We start from the raw sequence: 20,012 nt of genomic DNA, 5'->3' as shown, positions 1-20,012 counted from the left end.
CCATCCTCCAAAGGGTTGTTAGCTTCTCTTCCTGGAGGCCTGAGCACCTTGAGGGGGTCTCAGACTCACTGGAATGAAATGAGGGGGAGAGGGATGGAGCAGAGGGACCCACGTGGTGCCCACCTCTGGGCAGGCATCCTGCTGAACCTGCTCTGGGCTGCCTGCACTGGGGGAATTGTCCCTGTCCCAGTGCAGCTCACAGTGTGGTGTGCTGGGACAGCAGCTGTGCCTGGCAGCCTGTCCTGATAAACCAGTGCTGTAGGAAAATAATGCTGGCCAAACATCTGCTGCACAGCTATGTGCTGGTGAGGGCTGGGAACATGGCAAGCTAAGAAATTGAAGGTATAAGGAGGGAAATATTTTATATTATTTTGACTGGACTTAAACCAGAAAAGAGTGTAAGTTGCTACAGCTTTCCTGGTCAGCTTCCCAGTAGCACCTTCTAGGTTTTATTTTTTTTTGGTCATGCTGCTCTGGACATGGACTTGGAGGGGTATAAGTAACTAAAGTCAGCTGTGACAAAGGAGAGTTCTTTAGGATGTTCAGATGTCCAGGATAGGAGCTAAGAATAAGTATTTGCAAGATGATATATGTATTTGTGTGAAATGACTGGTAGTGTTGAATAATTACAGAGTGATGTGGGCTTTGGAATTCATTTTTTGTAATAAATTGAGAGGTTTTATTGAGCAGACAGAAATTCAAAGTGAAATAAAAATATTTCAAATACTCTTTGATCAGCCAACTCTATCCTTTCTTCCTCTAGAAAGGAAAGAAACTAAAGACCAGGATTGGATTGCTGAGTCAGATGGTGAATTTTAATTTTGCCTTCTGTCTCCAGAGAAAAATTAACCAATTTTATAGGGGCAGGTGTGTGGTGGAAACGAATGAGCTGCTGCTCTGTGGGGGAGGAGGGTCCTGAAGCACCTTTGGGTGCTGGGGAGTCTGGAAGGGTGTTGTTTTTTGGGGCAGCTGTTAGAGTGAGGTATGGCAAACTGCTGGGATAGTTAGGAAGGGTAGATAAGCATCTCAGTTTTGAAAGGCTGTGCTATGTGCAGCACTGAGATAGCAGATGGGCAATGAAAAGGTAAGGGGTGGGAATATTTGAGTAAGCAATAATTTCTTCATCTTGGGAACAGAGCTGTTGGAGAGCAGCTTGGGGTAATAAACAGTCTTGTCATTGTTAGCAAAAGGGTAGAAACCTCTGATTTTACCAGAATAGCACAGAGTGAAGGGAGCTAAAGGCCAGGGAACAGTCACCTCCATGGTAGCTGCTCATCCCAGAGTTGTCCAGGGCTTGAATAACATCTCAGCTATTTGACTTTGAAGGGCTGGAGAGAACCTCAGCATTAATGGCTTCAAGGTGTTCAAATGTGTTATTAGCAGGCTGTCTGCCTGACATTAACTTCATCAGCTCCTGGATGCCTGGGTGCAAAGATTCAGATGCCATGGGAATTGCTGGATAATGGTTTTGATGCTGCAGGGTCCCCCCACTCAGAAGTTTGTCCTTGCAGAGCAGATCTGGGGGGAGGAGGAGGTTGAGAAAGCTGCAGAGCTCGCTCAATCCATCCTCCTGAAGACTGGAAGGAAGCCTGTTCCTTGCTGTGTGAGCAGCCTTGCAGATAGGCAGGATTTAACACCAAACATTGAGGAATGCCCAGCACTGGGGGAAGTGTTCTTTGCAGTGAGAAGAACAGGCTGGGAAGAGTGTTGGAAGAGCCAGTGGACCCCAATTTCCTTAAATAAAAGACTTCTCTTTTGCAGGCAGATTTCTGCTTTGACCTGACAATTAGAGATTATTTTCAAAGTCTTTTTCTTAATGTAAGTAATATCTCTGGAGAAGTTTTACAGGAATGATGAGCTCTGTTGTGTGAGGAAAGGCTCCCATGTATTTCTATTCTTCCACTAAACCTACAAAAAATCCATATTTGGTACCTCAACAAGGTACATTTGCCCAGGGACTGGCTGGCTGGAGGCACCAGTGTCAAAGCACACCAGCATAGAAATGAGGGAACTCCAGTGTTTTCAGGGCTAACTAAAAGAAATGCCTTTACTCTGTATCCCAGAGAAAGGAAGATGTAAACCTTTGTCACATTTTTGTGCCTCAGCAGAGCAGTTTGACTTGCTGAGGGGCTCTGTGCATGTCAGCATTTCACTACTGTATTTTGAAATTTCATTTTCCCCTCATTTTGGAGATTATCAGCCAAGATAAACATTTCCCAAGAAACCCCTCCACAAGCATTGTTGCAGTAACTCATTTCTAGCAATGTATTTCTCCCAGGGATGTGCAGACAGTAAAGACAATTGACAGTTTGACTACCAGAAACAAATTGGGGGGAAATACAACCCAATGAAAAGATAATGGATCTCAGGGTTTTTGCAAGCATGTGTGTGGGTGTTGCAGATTTTGTTCCAACATGTTGTAGACAGGTTGGAGGGTGGATTACAAGATGCTATTTTCAGAAAATAGGACAACCTGCCAAACAGAGTGCTTTATTTTGCCTGTTTTTCACTAGATCCTAGTAAAGGAAACATTAACCCCCATTGAGAATTTTTGGAGGCAGAACTTTATCTCCTATTTATTAATCCACACACTGATCAAAGCCCAGGAGAGGAAATCTGTGCTGGTTCATCAATAACATTTGAGCACATTCTTGTGTTAATTGTGTGTTCTGTTGGCTTCAAGTCTCAGCCCTGTGTGCCTTGTTGAAGGGGGTGAATCTGACAAGATTAGATCACTCACCCTTCTGCTTGGGCTCTTCTTTGTCTGCTGATGGAGTGACACAGGTCTTTGGGGCAGTTGGCTCTGACCATTTTCATGGTCAAGGACCATCAGGAGAACTAAGCTGCTCAAAAAAAATTATTAAAGGAAAGCTGTGGCTTGAATATTGTTCTGAGGAAGTTCAGGAAGAAAAGGCAACTTCACATTCACATGGAGGGAGCACAACTTTTGCTCCCCCATGCACACATAACAGCTGTGGCTTTGTTCAATGTGTCTGCCTTCATGTATTGTTTTCAGAGAGAGGGTAATTAGCATCTGAAAACGTAACTGCTCTTCCCTGTAATGGAACAATGTAAAAATCCCCTTTTCCACTGTAAAACATTCCTGCCCTCTTTTGATCTTGTCAAGCTAGACAATACAGCTGTCTTGTCATCATATTTCCCACGGCAATGGAAAGTTTGCCAAGTGGTGGAGGAAACCTCAGAAGCCCTTAATTACTGTGACTTCATCAGTGAAACTTGACTGCCTTTAGTGGACTTAGTTCAGGCTGAAGTGAATTGGAGGGAATTTGGGCCTGGATGCCTTGGCCATGGCAGTTGCTGCTAACAAAGGGGATGGTGGTGGCAATGATGGGCAGTGAGGATGACCTTAGTGCAGCTCTGCTGAGTGTGGGCTGCAAGGTCACATTCCAAAGTCAGGTTCCCATTCCAAATTATTTCTGAATTAATAGCAATACTCAGTGCAGTTCAAGGCAAAAAAAAAAAGCCCTGGAGGAACTTACAGGGGGAAAGGTTTCCCTAATTAAGTAAATTCATTATTGGTGTGTTCCTTATTTGTATTGCCCATCAATCAGTGAAAATCATTCCTGTTAATGCAGCCTAACAAATGTTAACAAAGTGTAAAGGGTGTGATTGCAGAAGGTCACTCTTGGGGCTCCTGATTTTGTTTAGCAAGTGGAGAGTCAAAGGTTGAATGGAGGGGTGGTGCTGGAAATTGGAAAAGCAACAGAAGGAAGACACTGGCCAAGGGTGACTTGAAGGAAAAGGTGAGGTGTAAAATAAACAAAGAGAGATAAGAGAAGATGTAAGTAAGAGACAGAACAGGTAGAATTATATCAGAAGTGGGAGGTGGAGGCAATTAATGCTTTGTGAGTCATCACCAAACCATCCTGCCCCCAGAAAGGCTGACTCAGCAATGTCAGTGGGGAAAAAATCAGAGTTTTCTCTTGGAGATGCCATTCCAGATCAAAAAGGTTTTGATTTGTGAAACTGGATTATCTGTCACTGATCCTCCTCTGCCTTAAAGAAACTTTTCAGATGTATCATGTAAAGTCAGCACCCACCCTAACCACTGCAGGGCTTGGCTCCCTCCCTTCTCTTCCCTGTCACAGCTTCTCTTCCCAGGTCTGAATCATGGTCTATTTTGGGGCCCTTTGCACAACAGAGATCTCGGTTGTTTTGACAGAGGTGAGGTGGCCACAAGAGGCACCAATTACTGCACATCCTCTTAGACACCAAGGAAATCTAAAAAGAAAAGCTTGTGAATAAAAATAACTTGATGGAAGAAGGTTTCTGTGATCTCGTATTCCTGACAGGTGCCTGGCCACAAAGGCACTGCTGGGAAGGTACAAGTGTGGTGTTAATATATAAATATTTTTTCTGGCTTATGATTCAGAACTAAGGTACAGTCAGGAAGACAGAGAATAGAAAAGGAAAACGGTCTCAGTTTTTTACCATGTTTTGTAAAGGTTGGTTGTTGATGAGACTGGGCTGAGATAGTGGACAGTCACACCAATACACAGCTGTACAGAAGAAGGCAGAGACCATGCAAATCATGCATTTCAAATCTTCCCATTGTCGTGGTAATGGTTAAAACAGTACCACTTTCTCTCCAGACTGCAAAATTGGCATGACAGGCACTAGGAAATCTTACTTCTCCTTGTATCCCCCAATCTGAGAAAAGAGCAATGAGCCCTGATGAAAAGTGTGTGTGTGGTGATGCCAGGAAACAGTGAAGTCAGGAAGCTGATCCTGAGCATTAGGATCTCTCTTGTGTTCAGATTTCATCAGGCTTTGCTGGCTTATTCAGGAAAGGCAATTCAGCCACTGCTCATCTCTGCAATCTGGGGAGACTTGGTTTTTGTTTTCATCCCACCACTACTACAGTGACAGGGAATAAAATCTCTGAGGCAAATAATTGGCTTTATTCATCAACCACTGATGAAAAGGTCCTGCCTACGTTTGGGTACATTTAATCAGCAAAAGCAAAAAGTCATCCAGTCCTCCAGTGTCCATTAATCCGTCTTCTGTGATTTCTGCTGTGGGTACTTTGTTTTCCTCTGGGGAATTAACTTTTTATTTAGCCAAATATAGTTATGCCTGCTGCTGCCATTGGCTTGCTTGCACACATTAATTGCTCTTGAGCAGAGGGTTGTCTCCCAGAAGGCCTAATCCTTTCTCAGCACCAGATCATCAGTTCTTTAATTGCTGCTGGCTTCATCCCCTCCTCTCACCCTGTGCAGGGCAGAACAACATGATCCTTCATTGGGCTCCACGTCCCCACTGGTGTGAATATGGGCCACGCAGCAGGACCTCCCAAAATGACCCCTCCATGTATCCTCTTTCTTTTTCTGAATCAGAAATTAAAATTATTACAGAAAAAAAGGGTCTCACATGAGCTTGCATACAGAACTATAAATTTATTAGCTCAGTCATTGATAAACAGTGTGTGAATATGAAGTTAGGGCTCAGGTTGCTTAAACCAGAGCATGCAGACTTTTTCTTTTATCCAAGTTGTGTATTTCTGCTGCAGCTTGATTTTTAAAGCCTTTAATGTAGAAGCACTATATGGCTTGCAGCCCTGTGGACTAACAGCCATGGGTTGCTCTGCACTAGACAATTTTATGCAAAGAATTTGTGAATGTTCAAACATGGGTATCCCATGGGCTTAGTAATGAGGGTAAGACCTGTTTTCTGCTGCCTGGATTGTAAGAATTTGAGAATCAAAGTGTTTCCCGTGTTATCCTTTTTCAGTTGTTGCCATGGCAAAACCCCAGAGAGAATGGAGAGGGTTGTACCAAACCACTGGAACATAAACTTTTCTCTGGGATTGATTAAAAGATGTGTTCATGTGCTCAGTCTCACCTTGGCACTCGAGGTTCTGAGGAGCCCAGCCCACAGCTGCCAATTATTCCCAGGGATCAGTGAGCATCAGGAATGAGACAGAGCAAACGCATTCATCTTTACTCAGACAACAGTTCCCATTTTCTGTACTTCACCTGCTGCTCTGTGGGATGTTTTCCAGGTTGCATCAAGTGAATTTTGAGGCTCCCACTTGTGAAGGGAAGCGCCGGGAGACGCTCGCCTTGATAGGGGACTTCTCCTCTTCGGCGGAGTTCTTCGTCACCATCGCCGTCTTCGCCTTCCTCTACTCGCTGGCTGCCACCGTGGTTTATATCTTCTTCCAGAACAAGTACCGTGAGAACAACAGAGGGCCTCTAATTGTAAGTGTTTGCAGCATTTGCAGTGTTTCAGGTGAACGTCTTCACCTCTTGCTTTTTGTTGTTGGGATTTTGGCACAGTCTGGGAGATCCAGGTGTCCTGCTGCCCAAAGCATCTCTGCATTCACCTGCTTTTTTACATTAATGGTGATTTAATGTTTTAACATCAAAGGTAATGGAGGCTGTATGCAGGAGGAGTTCAGTTCTGTGTGTACTTGTGAAATTCTGTGCTTCTCTCCCATTGCCCACAGTGATGATGATCACACAAATAATGAAATTGTAGCTGAGTGGTAGGAGGATTGGGATCTAAGCTCCCTATGTCTGTGATAGCAGAGCTTCATTGGTGGGGAAAAAAGGGAAGAGGAGATCTTAAGCATTGTCCTAGCAGACAGATGAAAACATGCCCCTGATCAAAGCCAAGCGAGGGAGATTGCTTATTGCTAATTACTGCAGGGTTAAGCCAAATTATTTTGCTTTGGAGAATTATATGGCTGTTTTCCTAGCATGACACTGAGCTCCCAGCGTCTTTGTGTCTCCACACTGCTTTGTGAGCCTTCCAGTTATCATCTGCACCCACCCAGCTGTGGCTGTTCATGCCTTTATTTTTCTTTTTATTTATTCCTGAAGGCTTGTGATAAAAAGCAAGTGCTGCTGTGCATATATTTTCTCACAAACTGAGACTGTAAAGTCAGGGAGGGCTGTTTTGGCCCAGGTGTCTGTTGCCTGTCAGTGCATTGTGGCCCGTGGTTCTCCCCATGGTCCTGCTGGGCTTCCAAGCACTGGGTGCTGACCCTCACCTGAATTGGGGTCAGGTCTCTGCATCTGTGAGCTGTAGAGTTGCAGCACAGTCTCCCTTCCATGGACAACCCTCCTCCTCATGACTGCAAGGAGAAGGGAGAGAAAATACTTCTCTGAAGTCTTGGTGTGAAAGTGGGGGGAATTTATGAAGGACCCACGTAAGAAAAAGTTATCTAGATTTCAGAGAATTCTAAAGTTTATGACTGACAGAAATCAGACATTTTGCTGAGACTTAAGTGGCTAAAAGCCACCAGTAAGGAATATCAGAAATATGTAATGGGAAAAAAAAATAAATTGCCAGTGCAGTAATGCTGACTCTATTAAAGGAAGTAACTACAATAACAGCCAGCAAAAGATTAAACTGTAGGAAAGTAAAGTTAACATCTTGGGGGTTTGAGGGAAAGATTTTCCTGCTTCAGGGAGATGTGAGCTGGTTTTTTGAGTTTGCATAATTCAAAACTGATGTACATTAACCAAAAAAGTTCTCCTTCCATATCAAAGGAAATTAATCCTCTTCATTTGGAGGTTATTGGGTGTCATGGTTTGACACTGGCCAAATGTCAGGCACCCACTAAAGTCATTTGCTACCATCTTCTGCTACAGTAGGGCAGAGGAGAGGGGAAGAAAAAGAATTAACAAAGGGTTCATGAGTTGAGATAAGGACTTGGAGAAAAACACTCTAAAGGCAAAATGAGTTCAAATTTAAAGCTATAAAGTACATTTATTATTAACAGAGTCAGAGGAGGATAATAATTAAAATAAGAAGTAAAAGAAGCCCTTAAAGCAGCTTTTTTTCTGCAGCTGCCTCCTTCCCACGGACAGCACAGGGAGGCAGGGGTGGGAGTTTTGGTCAGTTTGTCACTGGAGATCTTTTTCTGTTCCCTGAGGGAGAGGAGTCTTTTTTCTGCTATGCTGTGGGGTCCCTCTCACAGGCAAACAGTCTTCCCAAAACTCATCCATGGGGTGCAGTCCTCGAAGGATAGGCTGCTCTAGTTTGGGAGCATGGTGAGAAAATGTAAGGAAATCCTCACAGAAGAGACAAAGAAGGTAAAATAAATGGGTCCCTGCAGAAACAGTAAATAAGTAAAGTGTCTTGCTTCTTCTTGGTATCAAGTAAGATCTCGTTTCAAACTGTCTCATCTAGTGATTTGTTACAGAATTCTTCCTTCCTAATTTTCTTGCAGAAAATAATTCTCACTTTTGACCAACCACGTCATCCTCTGTAGCAATAGAAAAAGGAAAGAAAACAATAGTATTAATATGTCACATTATGGTGTGGCCACTTGCCTTTGCCCAGAACTTTCCTGAAACAGCTGCTGCAGTCGTGTCTGTCACAGGGTCATGGCACAATCCACTACAGCATTAACGTCACATTGACTTAATTTGTTCTGTGTAATGGATTGTAATTGAATCTACAGGTTAAATTTAACCACTGTCTGTTACCAAAGCCTCTGTTTGCAATTTCCCAGTATTTAAACCAAGGCTATATGAACTTATTTTTTCAGAATATAAAGATGCTTTTGAGTTTGTCCTACAGCAAAAGCAGCTCTTGCTGGTGAGTGGTTCTGGGAGTAGCTCAGGGTTATGGTCAGGTTATGCCTGGCAGGAGGAGAGTCCCATCTTCCCCAGCCAAATGCTCCTGCAACTCCTGTGCACTGCAAGCTCTGTTGTATTTGGTATTTTTAGAAAAAAAAAAGAAGCTTTTTTGCCTGGAGCACATCCTTGCTGGTGTCCCTGGACACTGTCCAGGGAAATGATTGCAGCACTACAGCCTGGCTGAGGACAGGTGTGAGTCCCTCCATGCAGTGGAGGTGTAGGGAAAATGCAGAGCCCCAGACAGAGAAAAAGCAAGCAGCTGTAGCCAGGAGGAATTCAGTGGTCAAGGAATAAGAAACTTTGGAGTGAAAACCAGCTTCTCAGAGCTGCAGTGCTCACCTAGGGATGTCATACACTCTGAAGGAGGCAGGCAATATATCCTCCAGCTCCAGGCAGATGCTGCTCTGAACTGACGTGTATCAGATCAGATGTGTGAGTATGTCTCATCCCTGAGCCTGTTCCTTCCAAGGAAAAGTGCTGCAGGAATCTGTGCTGCAGCACGTGTTGGTGCAGCAGGCAGGGCAGCCCTTGTTCTGTTTCATCACAAGCAGGATCAGTGCATCAGGCACCTCATCCAGACCACCAGCTCTTTCTCTCTTAGTGAAGAGTTTGAAGATGATAGTTTCACCCATACTTTCTTCTGATGCAGTGCCTGAGCACAATTTCATAGTTAAAACCATTCCTGTTTTAAGCCTTGTATTTCCTCTTGGCTTCATATTTTCTCAGTCTGGGATGACATCTGCCTTTAAGCAGCACCCTCTGAGAGCTGCCTTTTCTTCTGACAAATTTTCAGGATTTGAAAAATGAGTGTGACAGGAGAAGCTGAGAGAGGAAAAACCCCCTTTCACTTGAAATGTTTTAATATTTTTTTTCAAAAAGCCCCTGCACAGGCAGTCAGAACACCATCAATGCATTACCAAATTGCAGAAGCCTGACTGGGTGCAGAAGATATGATAAAAAGGAATTTAATGACTATTAAGTCACAAGTAACTTGCAATGAAAATTTCAGTCACAGATGTTACAAGTTTATACAGATACAGGGAAGTGAACTGCATGTGCTGAGATCTCAATGAAGCATCACTTTAACTGGAAAAATATTTTAGCATTCAGTGTGGATTGAGGCATGATAGCAAGGAAATATTTCCAGTGGGAGAAGCAGTTAACTCCTTCCCTGTCTGTTTGGATGGCAGTGGTGTGTTTATTCACTATGCAGTAAATCATTTCTGTTGCCTGTCAGGTTTTGGGGATAAAAGTCTTTCTTTTGGTTGCACAGGGCCCTGGTTGTGTTGCTTATTCATTCCCACAGGGCTGGCAGCAGTGAGTCCTTGCACCCTCTGCTTCCCTTGCTGGGATCATCTGAGGGGGCTCATACAGGTAGACGAACCTGAGAGAGTGCTGAAATGTTAGGGGATCAGGGATAGGATGCTTCCATATGTCTCTCAGAAAAGAAAGAATAGTCACAGTCAATGTGTATAAAACCCCATCACTCAGACTTCTTACTTTTCCCATGGTTTCTTTACCCCATATGTGTTCCTTTTAAAATCCACATGCTGATAACCCTATGTGCCTTCAGATTTGTCTCTGGGAAGTTATAGCTTAGCCATGAGAAACCACATGCATTCATGTATAAATGTAAATCATTTTATTAATATTCCAGTCAATTAATATAAAGGCATAAAATTATTCAGCCAAGAAAGGTGACTGACATAGCCCTGAAAAGAGATACTTCATTTTTATAGTGATTATTTGATAATCTCATTCTTGTGGTGCATAAAGATGCTTATATCTTAAGAAGATGAGATCTTTCTTTTGCATCTGGAGTCCCATGAATAATCACATTATGCAGAAAGGCATTTGGTTCCTTACATATGTTGCAGATTGAGTGAGTTAAGTACACCCTGGTCTGCTCTTTGGACACCTCTTTGATTAAACATGTACTTCTTCACCAGTGTCCAGTTATCTAGAAAATAGACAGGAAAAGAGTAAAGAGCCATCTATAAAAACAAAGACTGAATCCTTTACAGATGAAAAACGAAATTAGGAAGAACCTGAATATTTATTTGCATTTCAAAGAGCTGTTTCAGCCTGCTCTTGTCATGTCCTTTTGAAGCACAGGCCAGGGTGACCTCGCTGTACATGCTGGTGCCTCCCAAAAGGCTCTGCACTTCCCTGCCACAAGCAAGCTTGCAAGGCCTTACACTATTGCAAGAAGCATGTAATTCTTTCAAAGCTTCATTCTGCAGAAAGTCTGGGCTGGGACCTGGTTCAAACCAAAACAGAGCTAAAATTCCACGCTAGGAAGGCGTTTGCTGCCTGCAGCAATCTGCTGTTGGCCGCTTTCCCAGCTGGGACAGGGCTCTGCCTCTGGCTGGGGTACTTCTTGAGATTTTAGGATGGTTGTGACTGTGAAAGCAGATCCTCTGAGTGGTTTGCCTCTGCTGGGTAAAGCAATCTTCCTCTGCTGCTGCCATGAAACCTGTTGGCAGTGCTGGACAGGCTCTGACTGGGAGGTTTGTGGACATCAGCATCTGAGGAGCTGCTCCCTTGGGGCTGTACATGGCTGAGAGGGTTTTGGGAAGGGTTTGTGGCATGAGCCCTGCATGGAAGCCAGATTCAAGGCAGCAGCTGCAGCTGTGTGAGGGAGGAGGGATGCCAGGAGTGCTGTGGCCAGGCCAGAGCTGAGGTTTTGCCTGTTCCCAGCCGTGCCAGCCCAAGACCATGCTGCCAGACTTGGCTGGGAGGGAGAGCAGGGCACAGAGGGCACACAGGGACATGTGTCACAGCCTTCAGGGGCTGATGCAGCCCTGACCAGCTTGGAACAGATCAGGGCATCCCCTTTCTGAGTGAAAGAGAAGCTTCTACAGAGGCTCTTGGCTGGGTGAGGTTGTGCCACACACTGGGCAATCCAAAACTGTGCTCAGGAGGCTTAAGTGACTGTGACTGCCCCTTTCAAAGAGGGCATTTTGCAAAAGACAGTAAGTAGCTTGATAGCAAGGAGAAATATTTCAATTATTATGAAAAGAAAAGGCATTCACAGTTCTATTCTAAAATGTATAGTATATAAAATTGTTCCAAGTAGGAATTTTGGCAAACTTAGTAATAGCAAGTTTCAACTTGAAAAAGGCAGCAAGATTTTTTTTTTTTTTTCTGCACATACTTCAGGATCCTAAAAAATCCCTCCTTATATATTCAGAGTATTTTAAATTTTGGTTTTTGCCTTTCTTTATATGTTCCTATTTTCCTTCCTTCCCAAAGGCATCTGTAGGCAGAGCAAAGTGTCTCAGCTGAGGTCTGAGAGAGAAACTTGGCAATTAGGAGCGTAGTGTAATCATACAACAATATACACTGAAGAGATCTGTAGACACCACTTTAAGAGGGCAAGTACAAAAAATTACTTTGTTCCAAAGGAAAAAAAGACTCACCCATGCTATAGGGATATTAAACAGTGAAGTGCACGATTTGTTTTAGTATGCAGGCACTCTGGCCTTAATTACCAAGGAGAAATTCCCCAGATAGACATTAAGCCACAGAGCAGCTTAGCTTGAAATTCACTTTTATTTTCAGCATGTCATTATCTTGTAACTCTGTTCCACCTAGAGCTGTGAAAATGTTCAGCCAGAAATGCAAACCCACTTGAAAACAAGAGAGGTTCAAGTTCCAGCCAAAGCTGAAGGTTCACAAAGATTCAAAATAAATAGGAAGATACAAGATTCTAGTCACAGAATCACACATTTTGCTCCTTGCATTGCACAGATGAGACAAACAGTCCATTGAGAGCCTGAGTCTGGCCATGTAGCCTTGATGAGAACACTACTGAAAAAATCCCAGTGTTCCATCAGCTTTCCTGTCCTGTCTCCTTGGCAGCTGGTGGGCAGGCTGCATGGTTTCCTCTTTGAGTCCCACTGTGTCATCTTTCACTTCTGGTTTGGTTTCTTGCACCCAGCCAGACTTTACAGTTTTGGGGAGTTCCTCTATACAAGATCTGATTGTGGTACCCCAGGAGCATGAGCCCTTTCCCCAAGGCTCTGACCTGCTCTGAAATAGGGAGTTTGTAGCAGAGAGGACAAGAGTTTTTGTGAACATCCTGGCACAGGGGAGCAGGAGAAGGCTGGAGCATGGGGAAGACAAGACCTGAGAAATAACGTGAAATACTTAGTGCCTTTAGGGCCATCCCCTCAGCTGCACAGTGCCATGGGATGTTCTAGAAGGACTTACAGCCCAGGGCATGGGCTATGCCAGCAGTCAGACTGAGGGCTCATGCAGATGCAGTAATTTGTGCAATGAGCCTCACCAACATGGGGTCAGGGCCCATAAGCTCAACAGCAGGTCTGTACCCCTGCTGCCTACACCTGCTTCAAAACTTTGCTCTCTTTTAAAATGTCTCTCTTTTTAGCAGGCTTGATCTCCTGTGTTGCATTAGTTTTAGTCAGTTTGTCTCTGCATCAAATTTCTACCTGCTGATACGCATTTCTTTAATTGGCATTGCCAGTGCACTGATTACAGAGCTGGATTTAGTTTGCTCCAGGTGTGGTGGCACTGGGAGAGGGTTGCTTGTCATTTGGACATTCCCCAAACCTCTGCTGTGTCCCCATCTCTTGTGTCAGTCTGAAATGGAATGGGGGCTTGGCATCTGGGCTGATAGCATGTCAAACCCCACAGCAAATAAAGAGCATCTCCCATCACCATCCACAGCTCAGCAGGCATTTTTAGGAAATGTTTGCAATTGAACTGTTGCCTCCAGGAATCTGTTTCTCATTCACTGCTAAGACATATGAGATACAATAATGGAAATCTCCCTGAGCAGAGGAATTACTCTGCCCACAGGGAGTCTCTTTGGGTGTTAAGGGAGTTGTCAGCTCCTGGCTTCACGCTCTCCAAGGGAGCCCATTTGGGCAGCATGAAGGTCAGAGGAACTCTGAGCTCAGTGGCAGACATAGGCCTGCAGAAAACTAATTGTTAAAAGAGAAGGGTGTATCCTTTGGGAAAGCATCCAAGCACAGTTAATTTAATCCCATCTGTGTCAGTGGAGACATCCTTTGTTCATGGCTTTGCTGCCTGGTGCCTCTCGTGATGGAGGCTCACGCCCTCCACCCCTGTGGTGCCACCAGAGCTCCTGCCCCAAATGTGTGCTTGTAGATGACCATGGTGCTTCCTAGGGATTGCTTCTTTCTTTGGGAAGCAACCTGGAACACTGGGATCTTAATGAGTGTTTTCCCTTCCTTCCATGCACACCTTTATTTTGCAGGGGGAAGGGGAAGCAGCCCCACGGGAGGTGGGATAGCAAGACGCAGCGATGCAGTCAGTGGTATGTTAGACTTTGGCACCTCTGCCATCTGTTGTGCGCTGACAGATGGGATGAAATATGACAGCAGAAAGGCTCTTCTGTTTTAGCAAGACACAAGAAAGCTTGAAAAATCACACCTCCTCCCTCCTTTCCCCCCAAACCCACACAACAACAGTGTCACTTGGCCACTTGTTCTGGCTAAGACAAGGAGAAGTTTGTGCCTGTGCATGCTCCCGAGAGTCTTTCAAGGGGAAAGTGAGCAGAGTGGATCAGAGCAGAGCTGCTGGAACCTGGAGGGACCACCACACCTTCTCCCCTCTTTTCGTGTGGATGGGAATTAGGAACCAGTGCTTTACCAGGCCAGGCAGGAGTCTCTGCTTGGCAAGTCTTGCTGTTTACTTGCTCACTCACAGTAATTAGTGGCTGCATGGCTTATGCAGCAGGGACATTTGGCCTTACCTGTGGCTGGTGAGAAAACTCCTCATCTGGTACCTGAGGATTAGCCAATTTCAGGTTTTCCCTAAGACAGAAACACTTTCTATTGGAAACCCACCCTGACTATCTGTAGGAGTACCCAGCCCTCGGGAGGCCCCAGCTTCTTTACAGGCAGGTGTATTTTGTAATTCATCCCAATGCATCAGCCTGGTGCTGTGAACAGCCACATTTTCAAGGCAGCTCAGCATCCTGGGTACCAGCCACGTGTTAGTGGGACTCTTGCCTCAAGGCCAGAAGTGCAAATGTCATCCAAGGGGCTCTGCCCCATTAGGCATGTCAAGCACCTCTGAATATGAGCTCTGTAGGTGATGACAGTAACACAACCTTCCACTAAGTAACAAGCTCTTGGTATTTCTCTCCTCTGACACAAGCTTTCAGTTTTCTGGTGATTTTTTAATATTTTTTTTCCTTTCCAATGGACACACCAGTATAATGCTTCTAACTAATTTGTCTTTTAGGATTTCATTGTGACAGTGGTCTTCTCATTCTTGTGGCTAGTGAGCTCATCTGCTTGGGCTAAAGGACTGTCAGATGTAAAGGTTGCAACTGACCCTGATGAAGTGCTGCTGCTGATGTCAGCCTGCAAACAGCAGTCCAACAAATGCTTGCCTGTTCGCAGCCCTGTTATGTCAAGCCTCAACACTTCGGTTGTAAGTGACTTTGATTGCTGCTGTTCACCCTTACCTTGCAGTGTGTTTTCATCTTTTACCCATGTATTGACCTAAATTGACTGGTGTAAGCCAGTTATCTGACATGATTTAGTTGGAAGTGCAGTCTTGCTGCAGGGAAAGGCAGGCTGTGACTCATAGCAGCTCTGCCGTGGAGCAGCAGCAGGATGAGTGTGCAGGGCTGGGATGGGGAAAAGGCAAAGTGTCTGTCCAAGTGTCTGCTTGCCCCTCTGCTTTTAACTTGCTCACTGCAATTCTTTTGCAAAGGGGTCTGTGTGCTCCTTTAGGAAGGAGAGGTTTGTGCCTTACAGATTTCTCTAAAAATCCTCAAAAAAACCCATGAAATTGGATTTCAGCATGTTAAAAAAAAAAACAAACACAAAGAATCCCTCTAGGCCACCTGAGCAATTAAGGTCTCTCTTTTTAATTAGTTTCTTTCGATTTTATCTTTCTACAATTTCTTTAAACTATTTTTTTTTTTTAATTTTTTTTTTTTTGTCTAAAAACTCCACCTTTTTTTTTTTTTTGGAAGCAAAAAGCAAAGCAGACACCTTGTAAGCTACAGCTAAGGGTGGTGCATTTGGGAATTTGCTCCAAACCTGAGAAAATTTTCCAGCGGGTTTTAGGAGAATCATAGAATCATTTAAGTTGGAAAAGATCTCTAAGATTATAGAGTCCAACCACTAAACAGTCCAAGCACTGCCAAGTCCAGCACTAAACCGTGTTCCCAAGTGCCACATCTACAATTACCACACAGATGGTGATCCCACCACTTCCCTGGGCAGCCTGTTCCAGAGCTTGACAATAGTTTCAGTGAAGATATTTTTTTCTAATAACCAATTTGGGCCTCCTCTTGCACAGCTTGAGGCCATTCCCTCCTGTCCTTGGGAAGGAGGGGTTGGGAGCAGCTTTGCCTTCTGCAGGGTCCATAACTTTAGGTTGAGCTGTGAGATTATGGCTGCTGGTGACGAGCTCCTCTTCTTCCTCCCTAGGTCTTTGGCTACTTGAACTTTATCCTGTGGGCAGGCAACATTTGGTTTGTGTTTAAGGAGACGGGCTGGCACTCCTCGGGCCAGCGGCACGCTGCGGACACCATGGAGAAGCAGCCCGGTGGCTACAACCAAGGTGGCTACAACCAAGACAGCTATGGGCCAGCTGGTGGCTACAACCAGCCAGGCTCCTATGGCCAGGTGGGTGAATATGGCCAGCCCCAGAGCTATGGGCAGAGCGGGCCAACCTCCTTCGCTAATCAAATTTAGGGTTCACACAGCGCAAGCTCCTGCATCCCTCACGAGTAGAGAGTTAAACAGGTCTCAAGTTTCAGTGGCGCCAGATTTCTAAGGGTTCTACATAAATTAATACTACAACACGGTGTTTAATGTCCAGTGAAGGTCTAAGCCCACCTCCTTTGGCAGATGGGAGGTGGCCAGGGGGCTGGAGTTGGCCTTTCTTTCCCTGGCTAGCCAGACACAGGGGATGTGCTCCTCGCCGGTGACCTGGAGTTGCTGTTGTAGTACGTACTGTAGAGATAACTTTATGGTAGTTTTGTATGTGTTAAGATGGTAGAAGCTTTTTGTAGCCTCAAGTCTGTAGTATTTAATATGCATAATATAATTGAATTTCCTTCTGCATTTTGGTGAAAAACGGAAGTGTTTTACTATGATTTCTACAGATTATTCTGTATATCCATGCATGTAACATTGCACCTAAATTTTCAAAACTGCCTGTCTGTGACTCTTCAGAGCATTTGTTTTGGTTATACCTTTTTGTTTCAGAAGATTTTACTATTATTTCAGTTAACTGAGTCATCCATCTGTAATTTAGTGCATGGATAAGCAGTTTCATACCAAATGTCTGGACTGTGTAAATGGAACTTCTCGACTTCTGCCACTACATTTTGTTAAATGTCTGTTTAAAAGAAGTATGCATCTTTTATATATTTTGCAGAGTTGAATATATGGCTTACCCAAGTTCTGAATGCTTTGTAACTAAACTGTTTTTCCTTGAAATGGCATTCAGTAGTATATATGGTACCTGACCAATGTTTATTCCATTTAACTCAGCTAAGTATTCCTTCTATAAATCACTATTTCTATGGATGTTTTGTGAATCTTTTAACGTGAGCTGTGGAGAATAAGGACCAAGTAACTGTGTTATATGTTTACAAAGGTATTTATTTAACTAAGATAACAGAGGTGCAGATATCAGTATAGAAAATCATATGAAAACTCCCTGTTGCTTGATACAGCAACATGAAAACTGCACGTATTGTGACCTTACAAAGCATAAATATTCCTTTATGCCCTCTTATGAGAAGAAAACCCTTCTGTCCGTGCTGTTTCAAGATTGTTAGATATCCCTCTGTTAGGTTGCTGCTCTGAGCACTAGCTAGGTGCTAATGGAGAATGTAACTGGATTGACCAAATAACTCAGGCTCAGAGGAACTCATCCTAAAAGATCCTGAGCCAGACTTGTAGCCTGTTTGGATTCCTCCCTGGGAAATTCAGCCCTCCCTCACTACAGCATATGGGATGCATTGACACAAAGAAAGCCTGAAGCACAATGTACTAATCAAAACTGATCATCTGCATTTCTAGATCAAAGTGTATCAGTATATACTCTTATTGTATGAGCTGTAATGTTGAAAGCATCTTAGCTTAAAACAGCTTAGTCTCTTCTATGATTGTTGTAACCAATTTATGGCTACTCAGTGGATGAATCTATATTGTGATATCTATTTGACCCTAATAAAGTTATTGCATACAATGCATGTTCTCAGAGTATGTTGATATTGAAATGTCACTGCCAAATAATGAAGATAACTATTAAAGAAAAATAACTATTCCTATGCCTGACCTTATTGGTCATGTTCTTACTGTTTTCCAACACTTTCTTGGGAATTGTTTCAATGTACAGTGGAGTACAACAGTTCTGCAGACACCTGACATTAAAGATTAGTATCACAAGTTTTTAAAAATAATTAAAAGTGTGCAGTTTAATACCTGCCTGCCTCTTTACCTCTCTTTCCACTTTCAGTAGAACTAGCACAGTACTGTGCTAACTATCCCAGTTCTGAGTATTGCTGGAAAGCTATGGGTGAGTTGTAGAGAAAACAAACTGGAATATCTGAATGTTCTCCTATTCCAAATGAAGGCAAAATACAATTTTCTGGGTTAATGAAAGACGTTACTTTGGCTCTTGGTTAATTTGGGTTTTTTTTGTTTGGGTGATTTTTTGAGGTTGTTTGTTTGTTTGTTTGTTTGTTGGAGATGGGGTTGGTTGGTTGGTTGGTTGATTTTCTTCTAAGTTTGGAAGAAAGTTAGACATTGGCAAGTCAGGAGGAAGTGAAATCTGTGTGTATGTCAAGGGGTGTGATGGGATGTGTGGTTTTCATACCCTCTCCCACATAGTCCTGCTTCTACTCCTTTTTTTGTTATTGTTGTTCTTTTAAATTTCCTTTCTATTAGTTGATGAGGAATATCCCAAACTAAGCTCCCATATCTAAGATTCTCCACTAGAAATAGTTTTTGTGTCAACTACATTTCTCTTAATGAACTTTTCCACCCCTGTCAGCAGGGTCCCATTCCTAAACTGTTCTATCCAGTACTGAGGGATGGAAATGGGTTTTGCTTTTGCTTATTCCTGCATTTCAAACCAGATGAAATTCTTGTGTAACCATGTGAGCACAGGACTGCAGCTTTCTGGAGTTCACACCCCTAGACAAAGGTCAGTTCCAGATAAAAGGCTGGGAACAGAATTAAGCTTATGACATATTTTGGGTACTATTTGTGTAACTCCAGGTCTAAGGCTTTGTCATGAAGGGCAGAACTGGTGGAAGAGTTAACAAAAAGTAGTGTAAGAGGCACAAGTTTTCATGGAAGATTTGCCCTTGCTTTACCCAGCTGGCCAGATCTTCACAGGTACCTCAGCTCCTTGTGCTGTACAGAGCAGCTGAGCTGGTTGTTACCCTTTGGGGACTGTTTTCTTCACTCTGAATTAGGAGGGAAGAAAAATCTCTTCATCCATAGCTTTTCAGATTAATAAAGTATGGCAGCAGCAAAAGTGAAAACAAAAATGAGGCATGCACTTGGCTGTGTTATGTAAGAAAATGTATTTGAATGTTTCCTCTGTCTTCCTCTGGATTTGAGTCTTATCAAATCCTTTTGCAATTGTGGAGAAATTGAACATTTATTTCAGCTGGGGATGGTGACTGCATAGCCAAGGGCTGAGCAACTGATGAAATAGACTGTATTTGATGTTACCTGGATTTAAGACAAATAGCAAAGTCAACTCAAGCATCCTTTATGAAACTGCTGCTGGCAGCCTCGTTGCTTCCCTGCTTCATCATTAGTACCTCTGCCAGTTAGTTAAATAACTAGGTCAGCCTGGGAGAGAAAAAACATGTTCCTTGATCTTCTGTTCTGTCCCTCCTGTTTTCCCATGTGTTTCTCTTTATAGCCCATTTCTCAGCTACCCAAGGTAGCAGCATGCTTGCATTATCAAGTGTGAAGCTATGGGGGAGAGGCAGGTACATCTGGTGAGTGTGTGGGGAGAAAAAAGCACAGGACTTTCTCTCCAGGTGCCTGAGGCCAAGGCACACTCACCTGCTGGTTTGGGATTTTCCTCTTTGCTCTTGGCTGGGGAGGGAATGCACTTTGAAGAGCTGGAGCATCAATGCCCTCCATGGGAAGGTGCTGAAGAGGGCAGGGAAGGTAATTCTGGGTACCACTGGCTCTGCAGCCTGCTTCACTTCCTGCCCAGTGCATCAAGGATGAGTTCAGATCCAAACACAGCCCACAGGGCTCTGCCCTGGCTAGATGGGGTTGGGCTTTTTCTGTGTGATATTTTTCCTTGTGTCCATATCTCCTTCGGTGTGGCCATTGAGCTGCACATAACAGAGCCTCAGTGATGGCTAAGACTTGGAGAAAGTTTGTGCTCTTGTTGCATGAATTC

The 20,012-nt window shown here is 43.8% G+C and overlaps 1 protein-coding gene across 2 annotated transcripts in view; it reads left to right on the top strand.

The window, feature by feature from the left end:
* SYNPR (synaptoporin) overlaps positions 1-18,234 on the top strand; it is a 100,832-nt gene extending 82,598 nt beyond the window's left edge. The window contains exons 4-6 of one of the 2 annotated variants that reach the window (XM_056501281.1): positions 6,023-6,221; positions 14,850-15,041; positions 16,052-18,234. In XM_056501281.1, the coding sequence (XP_056357256.1) occupies positions 6,023-6,221; positions 14,850-15,041; positions 16,052-16,318 (658 nt within the window). In that variant the 3' untranslated portion in view covers positions 16,319-18,234. The remainder of the gene's footprint in view (positions 1-6,022; positions 6,222-14,849; positions 15,042-16,051) is intronic. The other variant, XM_056501282.1, reaches the window with a different exon arrangement.
* Positions 18,235-20,012: the final 1,778 nt, after the last annotated feature.

Source organism: Oenanthe melanoleuca, chromosome 12, assembly GCF_029582105.1.
Source record: "Oenanthe melanoleuca isolate GR-GAL-2019-014 chromosome 12, OMel1.0, whole genome shotgun sequence".
Taxonomy (NCBI): Eukaryota; Metazoa; Chordata; class Aves; order Passeriformes; family Muscicapidae; genus Oenanthe; species Oenanthe melanoleuca.
This window is presented reverse-complemented; position numbering and strand designations above follow the sequence as displayed.